The following is a 15111-nucleotide window of genomic DNA, read 5'->3' on the forward strand; positions in this document are numbered from 1 at the left end:
AGATCAAGTATGCTTCATTTAATCAGAGGATGCAACATGAGAAGAGAAAGAATTGTTTCACCACCATGAATGATAGAGATTACAGAGAATCTGCATGTTATGATCTTGGTAGATACTGAAAATAAAAGGGCTAATTTTATATCAACTGATCTGCATAAGCAGAGTCAGGACTTTGGCATCGGTTTATTGCAAAGCTGTGAAGGTTAACAGCTCCTGAAAATAAATGTTGACTTTTGACCAAATAAATTCCCCAAAAATGTGCAGTCACTGGTAAATAAAATGTTTTTAATGGTTGTCATTGCTGTTCGGTCACATTAAAAAAAGATGCCTGCATTCAAATTAGCCTCATTTTTTTTCTTTCCTTGTTTTTTGTGCCTCACTCAGTAAAAACATCTATAATTTGAGCGACTCAAAAAGAATCCTAATTGCTCGTCTGAAAGGGACCGTGATTGGATGCTTGAATTTCTCTATGTAGGAATGACTCCAGCGCTTGAATGACAATTTTCACTGCAAATGATGCCATGTGCCTCGTTGATAAGAATAGGTCCTGTTTTCCTACATGCGCACAAAACATGCAGTCAGTCATACATGCGCGAGACAAACGTCATCCGAAATAAAACTGGTCAAAACAGAAGACGCGAGAAGTAAATGGCGCAGACATGTTTTGATCACACCTACAAAACACTAGCAATCAAACAACACACTCTTTCTCTGGTTTTTGTACAAACAATGTAAAAAACAAAACTTTAACTCACTTGACATTATCACCATGTGCAAATGTTGGCCTTTTTAATGATGTGAAAACACTGAGCGGAGCTCCTGCAGACTGCAATACATTCTTCCTCAAATGAGAGCTGAAATGCTATAGGCAATTAGAGGAGTCTCTTGAATTTCCTTGAAATGAAGTGCTAAATGAAACGTGGTCAGACTGACAAGTCTGCTCTCTTTCTCACTGAGCGTTCTCTGTCTTCCTGCAGCGCTTCGTGCAAAGGGGAAAAGGTAGACACATCTCTTTTACCAAAATCAAGAGTCAATGCATGTAAGCCCTGCGGTGATTTTCCTTAATTATGCTTCAGGGTGATTTGCTAGGTGGATGACACAATGAGGACATGATGTCAGTCACATAATAACCCAGCAGTCTAACTCCAGCTCCCATGTACAGAGATGTACTGAACTGTACTGTAGCGCGCTTCTGTTATGAAGTCAGCATTTTTCATGTATGGAATAAACCAAGAAAAAAAACCCACACATGGACATAATCTTTTAGTGGTTCAGATGTCAGAGGCTTAAAGTTGTGCGGCAGAGTATGGGAGTTGACCTCTGGGGAAACTAGGTCGTGACCTCCTTGTCTGCAGAGCTGCACCGAGGACATTATAGGATCACCACATCTCTACCAACAGGACTCTGGACGGAGGAACGGTTTGGCTTATGTTTCATACTGTATCACTGCAGCTTAAAATGACATTCACGACAGATGGAAAGTAACAACTCATTTCTCTTGTCCCGGAGTAAATTAATGATCCCAGAAACATTATCTTCCCTGCTGTTTGTGGTCTCAGGCCAGATTGTTGACACACTCAGGACACACTGCAGGTTCCCATGCCCTGCTCAAACAAGCAGGGTCAGTGCAACCTGGCACAGGGGTCAGAGGTCAGCAAGCTGGCCCAGAACACTGCTCTTGTGAGATTCAAAATGTGTTTCTTTATAACTTCCAGCTTTCACACCTCAACCTATGAATATGACGTATAATGAAATGATTTAACAAGCACATTAAAAAATAAGAAGTGGAGCTGGAGTCAACATATTGAAACATGCTGTATTTTTCAACATATGTTTAACAAGCACAAATGTGTTCACATTTGAGTAACACACTAATCATTGAGTGGGGGGGGGAAATATGTTTCGAAAACTTGTTGTTCCAGAGTAACATAGTTTAACATAACGGTATCATTTGCATGTACCTTATAACATTGCCCTTAGGCCCACAGTTTGCATGAACAGATCAAATTATGCTAAATGCCAGACAGTAAAGGTACAGCATGTCCTGTACTGCTGTGGGTGTGTTGTGTGCACATCACGGATAAAACTGGTTTGGCAGAATTTCATTAAAGAATTTTCCCTTATGTTTATCTGATGATTCACACTCTAGAATGTGTTTTTCTAAATCCTTATAGCTAAAAATGCTTCAGTTGTCTTTCTTATCTTTCTTAAGCAATTCAGATTACATTGTAAAAATAAACATATTAAATAAACCACATTTCAGAAGCTGGCAGCCGGAAACTAGTAAATATTGACAAAGTTTGACCCAACTTCATGACAGGTTTCTCAAATTAAAGAGGAATTTCTTTTCATCGTCTGTAACTCCTACAGTTTTACCCACAGAACGTTCTGCCAGTCAAAAAATAAATGTCCTGCTTTTTCTCAAGCCTGGTAAAGCAGCTGCATGATTAAGAAGTCTCAATGTTAGACAAAGTACCAAAGCTCAATGGGGTCACGTTCCAAATCTACATGTGGTTCAACAACCAGACAAAGCAAATTGCTTGAGTAATTATCCAACAACTTTACTTGAACTACTTAACTTTAACTTTATTTAATGTTCTTATTAATGCGTGTGTGTTTGTGTGTGTGTGTGAGAGAGAAAGAGAGGTTTTGTTCATGACATATGATCATTTTGACACATTTTTAACAATGCATGAAGCTAAATCGGGACAAATGATGCTCAAAAAGGTCATGATACTTTTAAAGGTTCAAAGTGCATCGAGAGGACTCTGATAATGTGAGACCGTGCTCATTGTCATCCTCTATAGGAAAGATACAACTGATCCATAGGAAGATTTTACACAAGTTTGGAGTAAACGTCACTAATGATGCAGATTTTTTTGTTTCTGACCTGACGTTATGAACTAATAGTTGTTTAAAGGTCGCTTTAGTGTTCTTGAGAATGCATTAATGTAGGTCATGGGAACATTAAACGTTCTACTATAGATGCTTTACAGTAGCTTCCACTTCCCCTGCTCCTACGGGCTCGACACAGTTCGCTCTGCGATGTGATATAAATCTCGCGTGGGCGTAAAACAATTAGTGTGTGCTTCTACAAAGTCGATGTTCTTTATTGTAATAGCTTTATAAGTCATCATTTAATGACATCACAAACTGCAGCCTCGGTTTTCTGCTGTAACTTTGGGGACGGGGTTGTTCAGCATTCACTTGTCTGTGTGTGTGTGTGTGTGTGTGTGTCTGTGTCTGTGTCTGTGTCTGTGTTTTTTGTAGCTTTCCAAGGTCACTGAAATATCATGTGCCAATTCTGTTTTGAGATAATTTTCAGTTTAAATTAGCAGAACCCTCAGCAGTTCTTTTGTCCTCCCACACTTTACACAAATCAGCCTTCGTTTCTGCAGAACAAACCGAAAGCCAAATTATCTTATCTACCTTTCATCTTCCAAATTTTTTCATCTGCATCACATTTTATTTGAGATTAAAGTAGGGCTGCATCTTTGTGCGGCACTAATTGCCATAGAGCTTCCGTAATTAAAGGACAATAAAGCCTTAGTAGTAATTAGTTTCTCTTGTTTGGTTGCTAGCCCATCAATTGTGCTTCAATAATACTGATCATTAGCATGCGCCTGGGCAGTGAGGGATGCTGGGAAAGGAGCCCTGCACACACAGCACTCCACATTCCATTCCCATGAAGCCATGGCACTGAGCCATGTGGTTAACTCTCTGTGAGCCGTGCCGGGGGAGAGTGGCAGGACGTGCCTACCGGTGTAGGGCCGCACTGTAAAGAGGCTGCACTGTAACATAATAGACCTGCTGAAACAACGACTGGCTATTGAAACTTGCGAAGGTTAGGAACATAAGAGCTGCAGCTGTGGGCAGATGCGGCTGTCACGGTTTGTGTAAAAACAATTGTGCCCTTCTCCGTGTTCTCCTTGCTCCTTTATTCACATTCAGGTTCATCTAATGAAAGCCTGTCTGCAAAAACTGTTGAGGAGTGATATAGAGAGTATATTATCACTGTTTTAATTGCAACGTATCTCCCCCAAACAACTGTTCAAATTAGCTTTCTTTAAACAGAACAGCGTCGGGAGGATAAAGAAGATTTCTGGGCAGGCAGGGTGCAAGGATGTGCTGTAAAATGTGGCAAAGTAATAACGCCAGGCAGCAGAAAATGTGCTCCATTCTGTACTTCGCCTTGACATGATTGAAAGACAATGGTCCCATGGATAGGCCATTTCAACATCAAATGTGCATGCACATCACAGGGCAAGGGTGTGCTATCCATCACATTCAGTGAGCTGTCAGAAGCAGCTCTCGCAGCCGCAGCTTCTCTCTGCACACATTTGCAACTGTATGGCAACACGGGATTAAACCCCCTTGTACATATTCCGCCCTGAACACTGCATAGACGCACTTTTACAGGTGCTCATTATAGTTCCTTGTTTGAGGGGTTATATCGCACATTTGATTTTAAACGTCCTTATATTTATGTCTTTTGATGAAAATAACAGTAAAACCTCAAATGCAAGCGCTACTGAAGAAAAAACAACTTCATGATCAATGACAATGACCTAAGTTTTCAGTAACTATCAAACACTGACCTTTACAATAAATGATATATGGGCTCTAGTCTTGTCAATAAACTGTCCTTACTGTTTTCGACAATAGACTAATATTGGGATTTGTATAATTAACTGACTAACTTTAAACAGCAGGTTCATGTGATAACATGAGAATGAAAAAATTAAATGCAGTAAAAAATAACATTGAGGAACCGCAGAGAGTCTCTGAGAAACGTGGATCTAATAATCCCAAAAGTAGTCGTAAAAACCAGAGAAAAAAAACAACTTTATGATCAATGAAAGTTCAGTTTTCCATTATTCTATAAAACACTGGACTTTATGATGAATTTAATATAACCTGTTTCCTTTTGTCTTTTATAGACATAACATTAAAATCAAAGGAGTGCAGAAGTAAAGTCACTGTTTTAGACTAGATTATAGTAGGAAGTTCGGGTAAAAACATGTAAATGAAAAAACAACATCCATCCTGGCACAATGAGCCTACCACTGACAACTAGACAAAAAGGCAACTTTAAGATGAATGCAAATATCTTCAGTTTTCAATAACTCTACATGGTTTAATTGTTTGGGCCCAGATTTGGCTCACAGTCACAGTGCCACACCGTCACACGGCCCACATACCACGTGGAATGATGGCACTTGGCCGGTCTGTTCCTGTTATCCAGATCTGGGCCACAAGTAAGCCATAGCCATACCGCATGTCAACCAAAGGTGCCAAGGGTGGTCTTTCTGTGTTATTTGGGCCATAGTCACCATTTACCACATGGGCCACTTTGGGTTCACATCCAGATTACACCCGGCCTGGAGCACCGCATGTTTGCCAAAAAAGGACCATGTTTTGTTTTGGGATATTCAGGCCACATTTGTTATTTCAAAGTGGGCCACTGTAGGCTCACAACCATTTTGTCAGGGCCATGAAAAGGCCAGAAGTTGTCACATCCGTATGCTCTCTGGGTAAATACATTGGATTTGTTTTATATATCAAATGTGTCTTTCTGTCTTTTATAGACGTAACAGTAAAAATCAAAGGAGTGCAGAAGAAACAGTTTCAGACCACAGATTAGAATGGGATGTGTGCGATTAGATGACATAAACATTTTACAGCAGTTTAATGCAGATTAAGAATAAAAATGCATGAAAAAAAACGAACATTGGTGAACTAGAGAGACCGTGTGCAACCTGCCTCCATCCTCCTTGGCACAATAAACCCAAATGGAAGCCTTTATGAAGCACTGATGGAGCAGAGTACGCTTTATAATGCACAGCCGTGCACACCACTACATTTCCAGCTAATCAGGAGCGCGCAGTTGCAGAAAGGAGAGCGGTTGCCAAGGCAGCCACCAATCTCCCCTCCCCCTTCTCCCTCCGTTCCTCTTTCCCGTTTATTATCGGCAGAGGTCGCATGGCAGAGGGAAGTCCAACCACTTCTGTACTGGAACCAATGCAAGAGTATGCGCCTCCATAACAAAGCCTGTATGGAGTCCTGAGAGCAGTGGGGGGAAAAGCAGAGGCTGCACACTCACGCGCTGCCGTCCAGCTGTAACATTCACAAAGATCTAATAAGAGAGGATCTAAGTTGGAGGTTTTTATTTGCTCTGGAACAAGAGGATAGTTTTTGCTTTTCTTGCCAACACGTGCGTATCCATGCAATTTCTACTCCTGCGTTGTGCGTAAGTGAGTGTTCCACATCCTGGTGCGGGGCTGTGCTGAGGAGTACTGCGCATCATTCACCAGAGTTGGTGCCGAAGTTCGGCCGCGAACGGATGTGAGGGAAGAGTGTACCGAGTAAAAAAAAAACTCCCCCACTTCTTTTCTTTTTCTTTTTTTTGCTCTCTCTCTTGTGTGTGTGTGTGTTTTTTTCTCCTGGCGTTGTGTTTGCTGAGACAATACTGAGTCAAAGACGCTGAAAGTGATTTCATGCCTTCAGTCTCGCACAACCTGAGATGGACGTGAGATTTTATCCTGCGCCCCCGGCAAACGTGGGTTCATGCTCCCTACCGACTGATCCAAGTTGCCTGAGCTCGTTGGACTATTACCACTCAAACAAGGTAAATAACCCGCCGCGTAGCCTCGTGCATCCAAACGCCTCATTTCTCACCTGTCTCTCTTTATGTTTGTGCCAATACACCATGTTTACGCACTGCCAACGCACGCTTTGTACGGATGCGTTTTTCCATCCGCGGGCGCTCACTTGCTTCAAAATGTCAAGTGTCAGCAAGTAAAGTGACACTGGGCTTGGATGAGATGCTGTTAATTTAAGTGTGGAACAGGGCAGAACAAAATTTACTCTATATATTACTTTACACTGAAACCTGCTATTTTCCTATTTGGCTGTTGGAAGAAAATGAATAGTCCCAACTTTCCCCCCCTCCCTTCCACCCAACGTGCTTATTATGTTATTTCCCCCGGAGAGATGGTGCAGTTGTGTTTTTGCACAAAGCTGGCATTAAATGTCCCACCCGACGTGGAATACCAGGAGCTGTATGGAATCCATACTGTCCCACTTCGCTGCTCTCATGCGCACATCAGCTCCCCCTTCGCAATGATTTCTTACGTAGCTTACGTGGTTTTCCGCCGGGAGTTCAACGATTAAATGGATGTGTGCCAGTAATGTACTGTTAATTACTTTGTAAGGAGAAACCACAGAGTCTGTGCTGCCACAAGTATCACTCTTTTCTCTCGGTCTCTGTGCGTTGACACCCCGCAGCTTTGGGCTTTTGACACTGCACTCAACACAATTGCAAGTGCGCAGGAATTTAAAACAACAATTATTTTGTTGGTTTTCCAAGAAAAAAAACAACAACAACCAATGCCTTAGTTATTCTGTTGCAGATATTAGAAGGATCGGGGATTATTAAATCTGTCGTTGTCAACCTGCCACAAGCCACAGAGACAACACAAAGTAAACTAAACCTACAAACATTCAACCTGTGGCAATACAAGGAAACCCATATCCAACGATTCAAATATCTGATTTCTATTAACAGCATCTCAACTATCTTCTAAACCCTAAGTTAGACTTTGCTGTTGTCACCTACCACGGCGACATCCACAGGCTCTGGATGTCGAGCTGCTGCTGTAGATGAACTTCTTTGCCTTGCTCTCTGGCCTTCCGGTACAGGACAGTGAAGGCACTAATACAAATCAATGTTGGGGATGTTTCTCTTTTCGCTGTGTGAGCAATGGAACATCTCTCTCACCGAATCGGAATTTTCCAGTAATTAACCGAGAAGATCATCTCCCACTTAAGGTCATAAAAACAGTGTCGTATATAGTTGTTGATCAAGGTTTGCCGGCAGAAAAACAACGTGCAGGCGGAAAATAAAATTACCAGGACACAGTGACTCCCATTCGATCACAGATGAAATGAGGTCCATATAAAACATTAACAGATAAGGCCGGTTTACACCTGTGTCACCAAATGGGCTCGTATAACTGTCTCCTCCGCACAGGCTTTCTATCTTGTAGGTCAGACGAATTAGGATCATCCTCCACGCGGATAATCCCAGGAATATGCTGATATCCACGCACCGCACGAATCCTGGAAACAAAGCCTCTAGATATTAAACGATAAAAGTGCTTTCACTAGAGAGAAAGTGACACCACGCTGCTGTCAGCCACACAACAGCGTGGCACCCCTCAAAATTACAAGTGTTCATTTTGAATTATTGAAAGGCCTCCGCTCCCTTTACCTCGGGTTCTTTCCACGAGGGGAGGTATAATTTGCCATCATCGCATGTGTAACACTAACTACCTACACTAGCAATGCAAATGAGTCCGGGACCTGGGGGCGATTCGGTGTCCTGTTAACACGCTGCTCGAGGTCAAGTTGCTCTCCTCAAACGCTCGTCAAGCTGACGGCGGCATTAAAGAGACATCTGATTTGTTATGTAGGTACTGTATCTACAGATCAGATCTGCCCGCAGCTAATCACCTCTGGCAGCACTGGTTGGCCAATTTCAAATTCAGCACAGGTCTCCTTCTTGAGATGAGTGGAGGCTAGAGGTTAATCATTTTTAGGGGCTCACTTTGCATATTCATGGGGTTGTACTTCAGTTTGGAGCAGGATTAGTTGGGGTCTAGTTTATCTTGAAAATATTCTTTCAGGGTAATATTATTGGTAAAATATTCTATTTTGGTTAAATGGTGGAAATTTGGCAATCATATTGAGATTTAGCATCATTACTGGCTGCTCCCGATCCACAATTATAATAAAAAGCAAATTGCAGCCTCAGACAACATTTCTCCTTTTATTGCTGTGAAATTGGTAGTGTTAATCTCAGTCACACACAGCCTTAATTGGATAAAATGAGCATGTGCTTGTATTTCAGCTTTACAGCCTGTTTATTTACAAACCTGTTCCGTGCGCCACCGACTAATTGTGGATGCTGCGAGCGGAAGCAAGCGTGGTTCGGGCAATTAGCAAGTTTTTGTGACTTCCAAGAAACACGCTGTCAGGCTCTCAGCCTTTGTCACACTTTTGCTCACTTGGAGCTGCGGCTCATTCCATTCATAATATTTGAATTTGCTTTCTTTGCACCTTCGTGTTGATGATTTACTGCGATTCACCAATTGACGCGAGTCGTTTCCATTACTTTGGCTGTGTTGTCCATGATCGGTCTGGGTCGATTGGTCCTTAAGCAGCGTGAACAGTTTGTGCTAAGACTATTTACTGCGATGTTCAGCATCGTTACACAAGATGGAGAAAAAAAAAGGTGAGGTACACAAAGAAAGAGATGCATAAAATGCGCAGAAGTACTTCAAGTGCAGACTGAGATGAATCAGAAAGATCCATAAATAACCCTGAAGATGTTCACTTCAATACTTTCAGTGCTCACTTTGTTTCACTGTGAGTGTGTCTCTTTTATTACTGTGGTGCTCTCCCACAGCTGAAGAGATATTACACAGTATAACAGCTTTGCTCTCTGATGGCAAAATGAAGCTGTGCCGTGTTTTAATGCTTTCGGCTGCATGATGCATGTGCTGCTGTACTTATACTGTACTTATTTGCACTTAATGTGTTGCAGAAAGCCCTGAAACCACGCGGACGCATCTTGTCTAATACAACATGCACAACTGTAATTGCACTGTGGCTGTTTGTCCGGCGCTTTCGGTTTGCTCTGTGAAATGGGAACACAGTGTCTGCTCCTTTATTTGAATACCTTAATCAAACAGTGCTGACTGCTGCTGCTGAGGTGAGTCGCTGCCTACAGTAGAGCACCAGGATGGAGGGCAGCGAGAGAGAGAGAGAGTGAGGAGAGAGAGAGAGAGAGAGAGAGAGAGAGAGAGAGAGAGAGAGAGAGCAGGCCCTGTGTTTATACACACAGGCCCCACCCAGCTCATATATCCTACCAACAACTGATATCTGCTTAGATAGGGCATGATTGAAGAGCTGGCTTTGTTAGTTGGTGGTCTCCTCTGCCTCAGATAAGCCGGGGGACAGATATGCTCCATTGGAAATGCCTTATCTCAATTTTATTTTTAATATAGTGCTGCCAGGTTGGGTCTCATTGCATTAACATATTTTAGTCATTCAGTCAGTTTCCATCAACTGATCATCCTCGAGTGAAATAAGCTCTTGAATAAACACAGACATACTTGCTGTTAGTTTTGGCTTAGTGTGTACGAGTGTTATTTTTAACTCCTCCAGCACTTAAACATGGCTGACAGCCGCTCCTTGTAATGCTGGCTGTGGTGCATGTTTATGTTGAGTGGTGTTGCTGCTATTAGCTAATGACACACTCTGTTTTATGTGACGGAGAGGCAGAGCAGGAGAGTTAAAGGATGAGTGAGAGTCAGATGGGTTGAAGGAATCAGTGGCCCAGTGTGGGGACATTGTGTGTGTGTGTGTGTGCATGCTAACTCGGGGCCATTCAAGCGTTTTGCTGACTATGGAATCACAATCACAATTGCTTTCATAGTCCTGTGCAGAGGAAGGCCATGCATACCACAGTAAGGGCCGGTGACACACAGCGAGCAGGGGCCAGGGCAAAAACAGTCTCTAAATCATGTTCTCCCTGCCCCGACACACAGGGGAGATTTTTAATGGGGATTCCGACCATTTGAAATCATTTCAGTAAAACTTAGATTGGCTGTGACATTGGATGAGTCAGATAGCCTGCGTATGGCACAGATATTTCTTGCCTTGTATATGATTTTTTTTTTACCTCATTGACTGTGTGAGACGTTTCCCAACCAACCACAAGGTGTCCACATCAGTTTTATTTGTGCGTTTGTTTTAAGGATTTTTTTAAGATTATTTTTTGATATCCGTAGACAGGTATGAATAAATATAAAATTGATGAAAGGAAATAGGACGCATAATTCTGTAAAAACACACTAACGAAAATCATTTAAACGGTCTGTGGTCTTTAAAGATATGATATGCAAGAATTCTTCATTAAAATATCAACAAAAAAAACTAGACCTATGTTATATATTTAGTTGTCTTGTGCACTTACATTATCAAAAATGGGGGTGCTCATGTGCTAATCATCGGCCCTGCTAGTGCTGAGCTACTTGCTTGTTGGTGGTACCAGTGCATTCCCCTCAGCGTCTGTTACCATAATTAAGACCAGCCGCCGCACTGTAGTGTGCTTACATTAGTCAGCCTAGTCCTTCCCATGGGGCAGTGCAGTGGCATTCTCCTTCTTACTGAAGAAGAAGAAGAAGAAGAAGAAGAAGAAGAAAAGAAGAAGAAGAAGAAGAAGAAGAAGAAGAAGAAGAAGAAGAAGAAGAAGAAGACGATGACCGAAAAAAAACCAGTGCACCCAAACACCTGGCAGAGTAGGCCCCCGGGTGTTTAGTTGAGTGTGTTTGTTAATGGTGGCAAACGCTCAGAAGGAGTGGCTCATGCAAATATTTACATATCTATGTATGTATGTATGTATGTATGTATGTATGTATGTATGTATGTATGTATGTATGTATGTATGTATGTATGTATGTATGTATGTATGTATGTATGTATGTATGTATGTATGTATCTATCTATCTATCTATCTATCTATCTATCTATCTATCTATCTATCTATCTATCTATCTATCTATCTATCTATCTATACATTTTTTGGTTTTGCAATGGAAATGAAAGAAACAAACACCACAGTGTGTTTGTGGAAGCTACAACACCCAATCTACCACAGATACAGTTAATCTAATCTCGAACAAGACCCAGCCAGGGTTTCTGGGCAGAATGTAAACATATGGTGACAAATAAGAGGAAGTGCATGAGTTCCTCTTCCTGAAGGTCATTTGTGGTCGGTGTAAGCTCTGAATTATTAGTCAATTAACAGGGTAGTTTCCTGTAGTTTGAAAATCATGGGGTGACTGACTGTGACTCGGGAGGCAGAGCGGCTCCTCCTGTCTGCACGCCCAAGTGTCCTTGGCCAAATTGCACCTGATGGTCAGGCCGGCACATTACATGATAGCTCACTGCCATGGGTGTGTGTGTGTGCTCGTTTTTGTTACCTTTTTAGGTCTTTTTTTTCAACCTAACGTTCCTGGTTCCTGTGTGTGTGTGTGTGTGTGTGTGAATGGGTGTGTGTTGGTGTGAATGGGTGAATGAGTTGCAAACTGTTAAGCATGTTGGATAGATAACTACTTAAATGCATCTATTTACTTAAAGATATCACATATGTATATTACATGTTGTAGAATGCAAAGTTTATTGATAAAGTAATCAATGTATAGTTCACTATTTAAAGGGGTGACAGCCTTGGTAAGTATGTGTAGCATACATTGACAGTATATTTATTTACTGTATGTGACACATGCATGTTGTATGTAGGCCTGCTCGGAGTCATATGCATGTATGTATGATATGAAGATATGTATTCCCTTAGAGTTTATGTTTATGAATGTACAGTATATATATATATATATATATATATATATATATACATATGTACTGTATGTATGTACTGTGCTGTATGTATGCATGGAAGAGGCTGGAAGCTGGACAAACATTCCCAGTTGTCTCAGCTTCCTGAGGTATGTCCTGTGCAAACACCATGGGCCATGGTATAAGCTCCTTGCCAGGGATTTAAGGCTCTTTCCCTCCCTTGTTTTCACTGAATATCCTTTACAAATATTATTGGCCTGGTGTCAGTGCCATGTTTGTACTGCGGTCTGAGGGGACAGTACCAATAATAAAATTGCAATTAACGGTCTCAAGCCTATAGACTAACACAAAGTTTGACAAACTGTGCCTCATCTGTGTACGTTTCATTCTTTTGGGAGGTAATATCTCAGGCAGAATGTTACGGTTTTTAATGTCGCCATTCCCCATCAGATCTGTGACTTCTGATCGGACCCCCTGTTTATTTAATTAATTCACTGACATGCATTGATTGGGACTGTGAGAGGTTTCCACTTAAAGAGGATGGAGTTAATGAATACATATGATCCCGAATTTGCTCCCTGTCCTCCTCCCTCCAGCTGTGACTGCCTCGCCTTGTCCCTTGTCTGTCAGGAGCATGTGTTTATTATGTGTGACATATTTAGCAGGCAGATATAATTGCCTGTGCAAGGCTGTAATCGTCTGCATCCAATTCAGTCAGCAAAGGCTGCGCAAGCCCACAGAGCCACCGAGGTAATCAAACCGTAGCTCATTCTTCCTCTTTGAGAGCTAATGATGAGCTTCATGATCGTTTACAAGGGGCAGAAAGAGAAGTGTGACAGAAAGTACGGTGGTTTTTTCTGTGGTTTTACTTCTTGCAATGCTATTATCTCGGGTTGAAGATGTGGGAATTACCTAAAACAGAGCAAAAAGGGAAAAGTTACGAGAAAGGAGTTACGGAAAAAGAAAAGAGCAGAGATAGATGTTCGGAAAAGAGGAGGTAGAGAGGTTAGAGGAGGCTTGTGGGTTGAGAAAAGGGAGGCAAAGCGAAAGAAAGAGGCCCTGTCTTTGTGTTGTCGACCTATTTAGTCGCAAGTTGGCCACGAGCCCTGCCGATGAGTGATGTCGCTTAGAAAAACAAACAGGGGAAAGAAAAGTAGGATTTTGGAAATTATGACATACAGTCAGTGGTGTTGTGCTGTTGAGGACTCAATCTCCCTCTTAACGAGGCTTCAGCGACCTCGTAGCAGCTCGATAGCGTTGTTAACATACAGGAAAGAGAAACTTGAGCAGATCTTTTTATAGAATTGTTAATAACACGGTAGAGAGTAGTGAAAAACCGTAGCCTAAAGCAGCACTTACTGGTACAACCCATGTGAACCGAGAAAGTGTGCATGCATATGTGTGCTTGTGTATGTGTTTGTATATATGTGTACGTGTGTGTTGCTGGCACCAGTGGTGGAAAAAGTATTCAGCTGCTTCACTTTAGTAAAAGTCTAATCACTAGAGTTTAAAAACTTTACTGAGAAACGCAACAAAATTTAAATTTTTAATTTAAATATCAAATAATGATATAATATTAATACTATACAGTATAATTAAGAATAGTGTAGTTTTAGTCTTTTTTTATTTCAATATTTAATAGGAAGTTATTCAATAACCTATAGTTTTGATTGAGATAATTTTTTTGTTGGAATGGGCAATGATACCATCAAGAGATATATTAAATATTTTTTAATTCTAACATCTTAAAATTGAATATAAATAATATAAAATTGAAATATTGGATTACTTCTTTTACTTTAGGTAAAGTATATTTTGATACGAATACTTTGATACTTTTGAATTTTGAATGCATGCTTATCACATGGTACAGAGTATTTTTACACTGTAGTGCAGGCACATTTACATAAGCGCACTGTATTTTTTAAAATATTTTAATTTAAAAATTAAAACACCTTTTAAATGAAAAATGTAATTGTAATGTAGCCGCATAGTCCCTATTAGTGTTATATTGCCATTTCATATATTATAGAGTTACATTATCTTCACTAATAAAACATGGGCAGCATTTTAAAGTTGATTTGGAGAGAAATTGATACAACTACTTAATATACTGTTTAGTTATTTGATTCTTAATAATCCACAATTTCACATTATCATCCTAATGTGAAAAGTAGCTAGCAACTATTACCATCAGATAAATTTAGTGGAGTAAAGGTGAAATATCTCCATTGTAACTGAAGTATAACAAACATGCAAATACCCAAAGTACAAGTACCTTAAAAGTGTACTTAAGTACTATACAAATGTCTCACAATGGGCTTGCTTCTGTCTCAGACTCCAATTCACCCAATCAAAGAGAGTTTCTACCGGCTGCACTTGTTGCTGCAGTTAAACAGTGACAGGTAGAGCCTCAGGTCAGTTACTCAGCAAAGGCATCGTGAATGTCATAACCAGGAACAAATGTTTGCAGTAGCACGGCAGGAAGAGGGAGTGAAACTGAGAGATGGTCATGTTTTATTAAGCCTGATAATGCAGCCTAATCTGTGGCTTGGGTTACACAGTGCTTTGTGGGTAATTAGAGATCATGTCGTATGCCTGGCCTTCTGAAAAATTGCACTCCGCCCTAATCCCCTCCTATCTGCCTTTCACCCGCCACCTCCCTTCTTCTTCTCTCCCTCACTCGCA

The 15111-nt window shown here is 41.1% G+C and overlaps 1 protein-coding gene across 3 annotated transcripts in view; it reads left to right on the top strand.

The window, feature by feature from the left end:
- Window positions 1-5959: 5959 nt before the first annotated feature.
- The window catches only part of LOC118111423 (thymocyte selection-associated high mobility group box protein TOX), a 78167-nt gene continuing 69015 nt past the window's right edge, over window positions 5960-15111 (top strand). For 2 of the 3 annotated variants that reach the window (XM_035160000.2, XM_035160002.2), the window contains exon 1: window positions 5961-6628. In XM_035160000.2, coding sequence (XP_035015891.1) covers window positions 6524-6628 — 105 coding nt within the window. In that variant the 5' untranslated portion in view covers window positions 5961-6523. Of the gene's footprint in view, window positions 6629-15111 lie in introns of all 3 variants that reach the window. The other variant, XM_035160001.2, reaches the window with a different exon arrangement.

Source organism: Hippoglossus stenolepis, chromosome 6 (assembly GCF_022539355.2).
Source record: "Hippoglossus stenolepis isolate QCI-W04-F060 chromosome 6, HSTE1.2, whole genome shotgun sequence".
Taxonomy (NCBI): Eukaryota; Metazoa; Chordata; class Actinopteri; order Pleuronectiformes; family Pleuronectidae; genus Hippoglossus; species Hippoglossus stenolepis.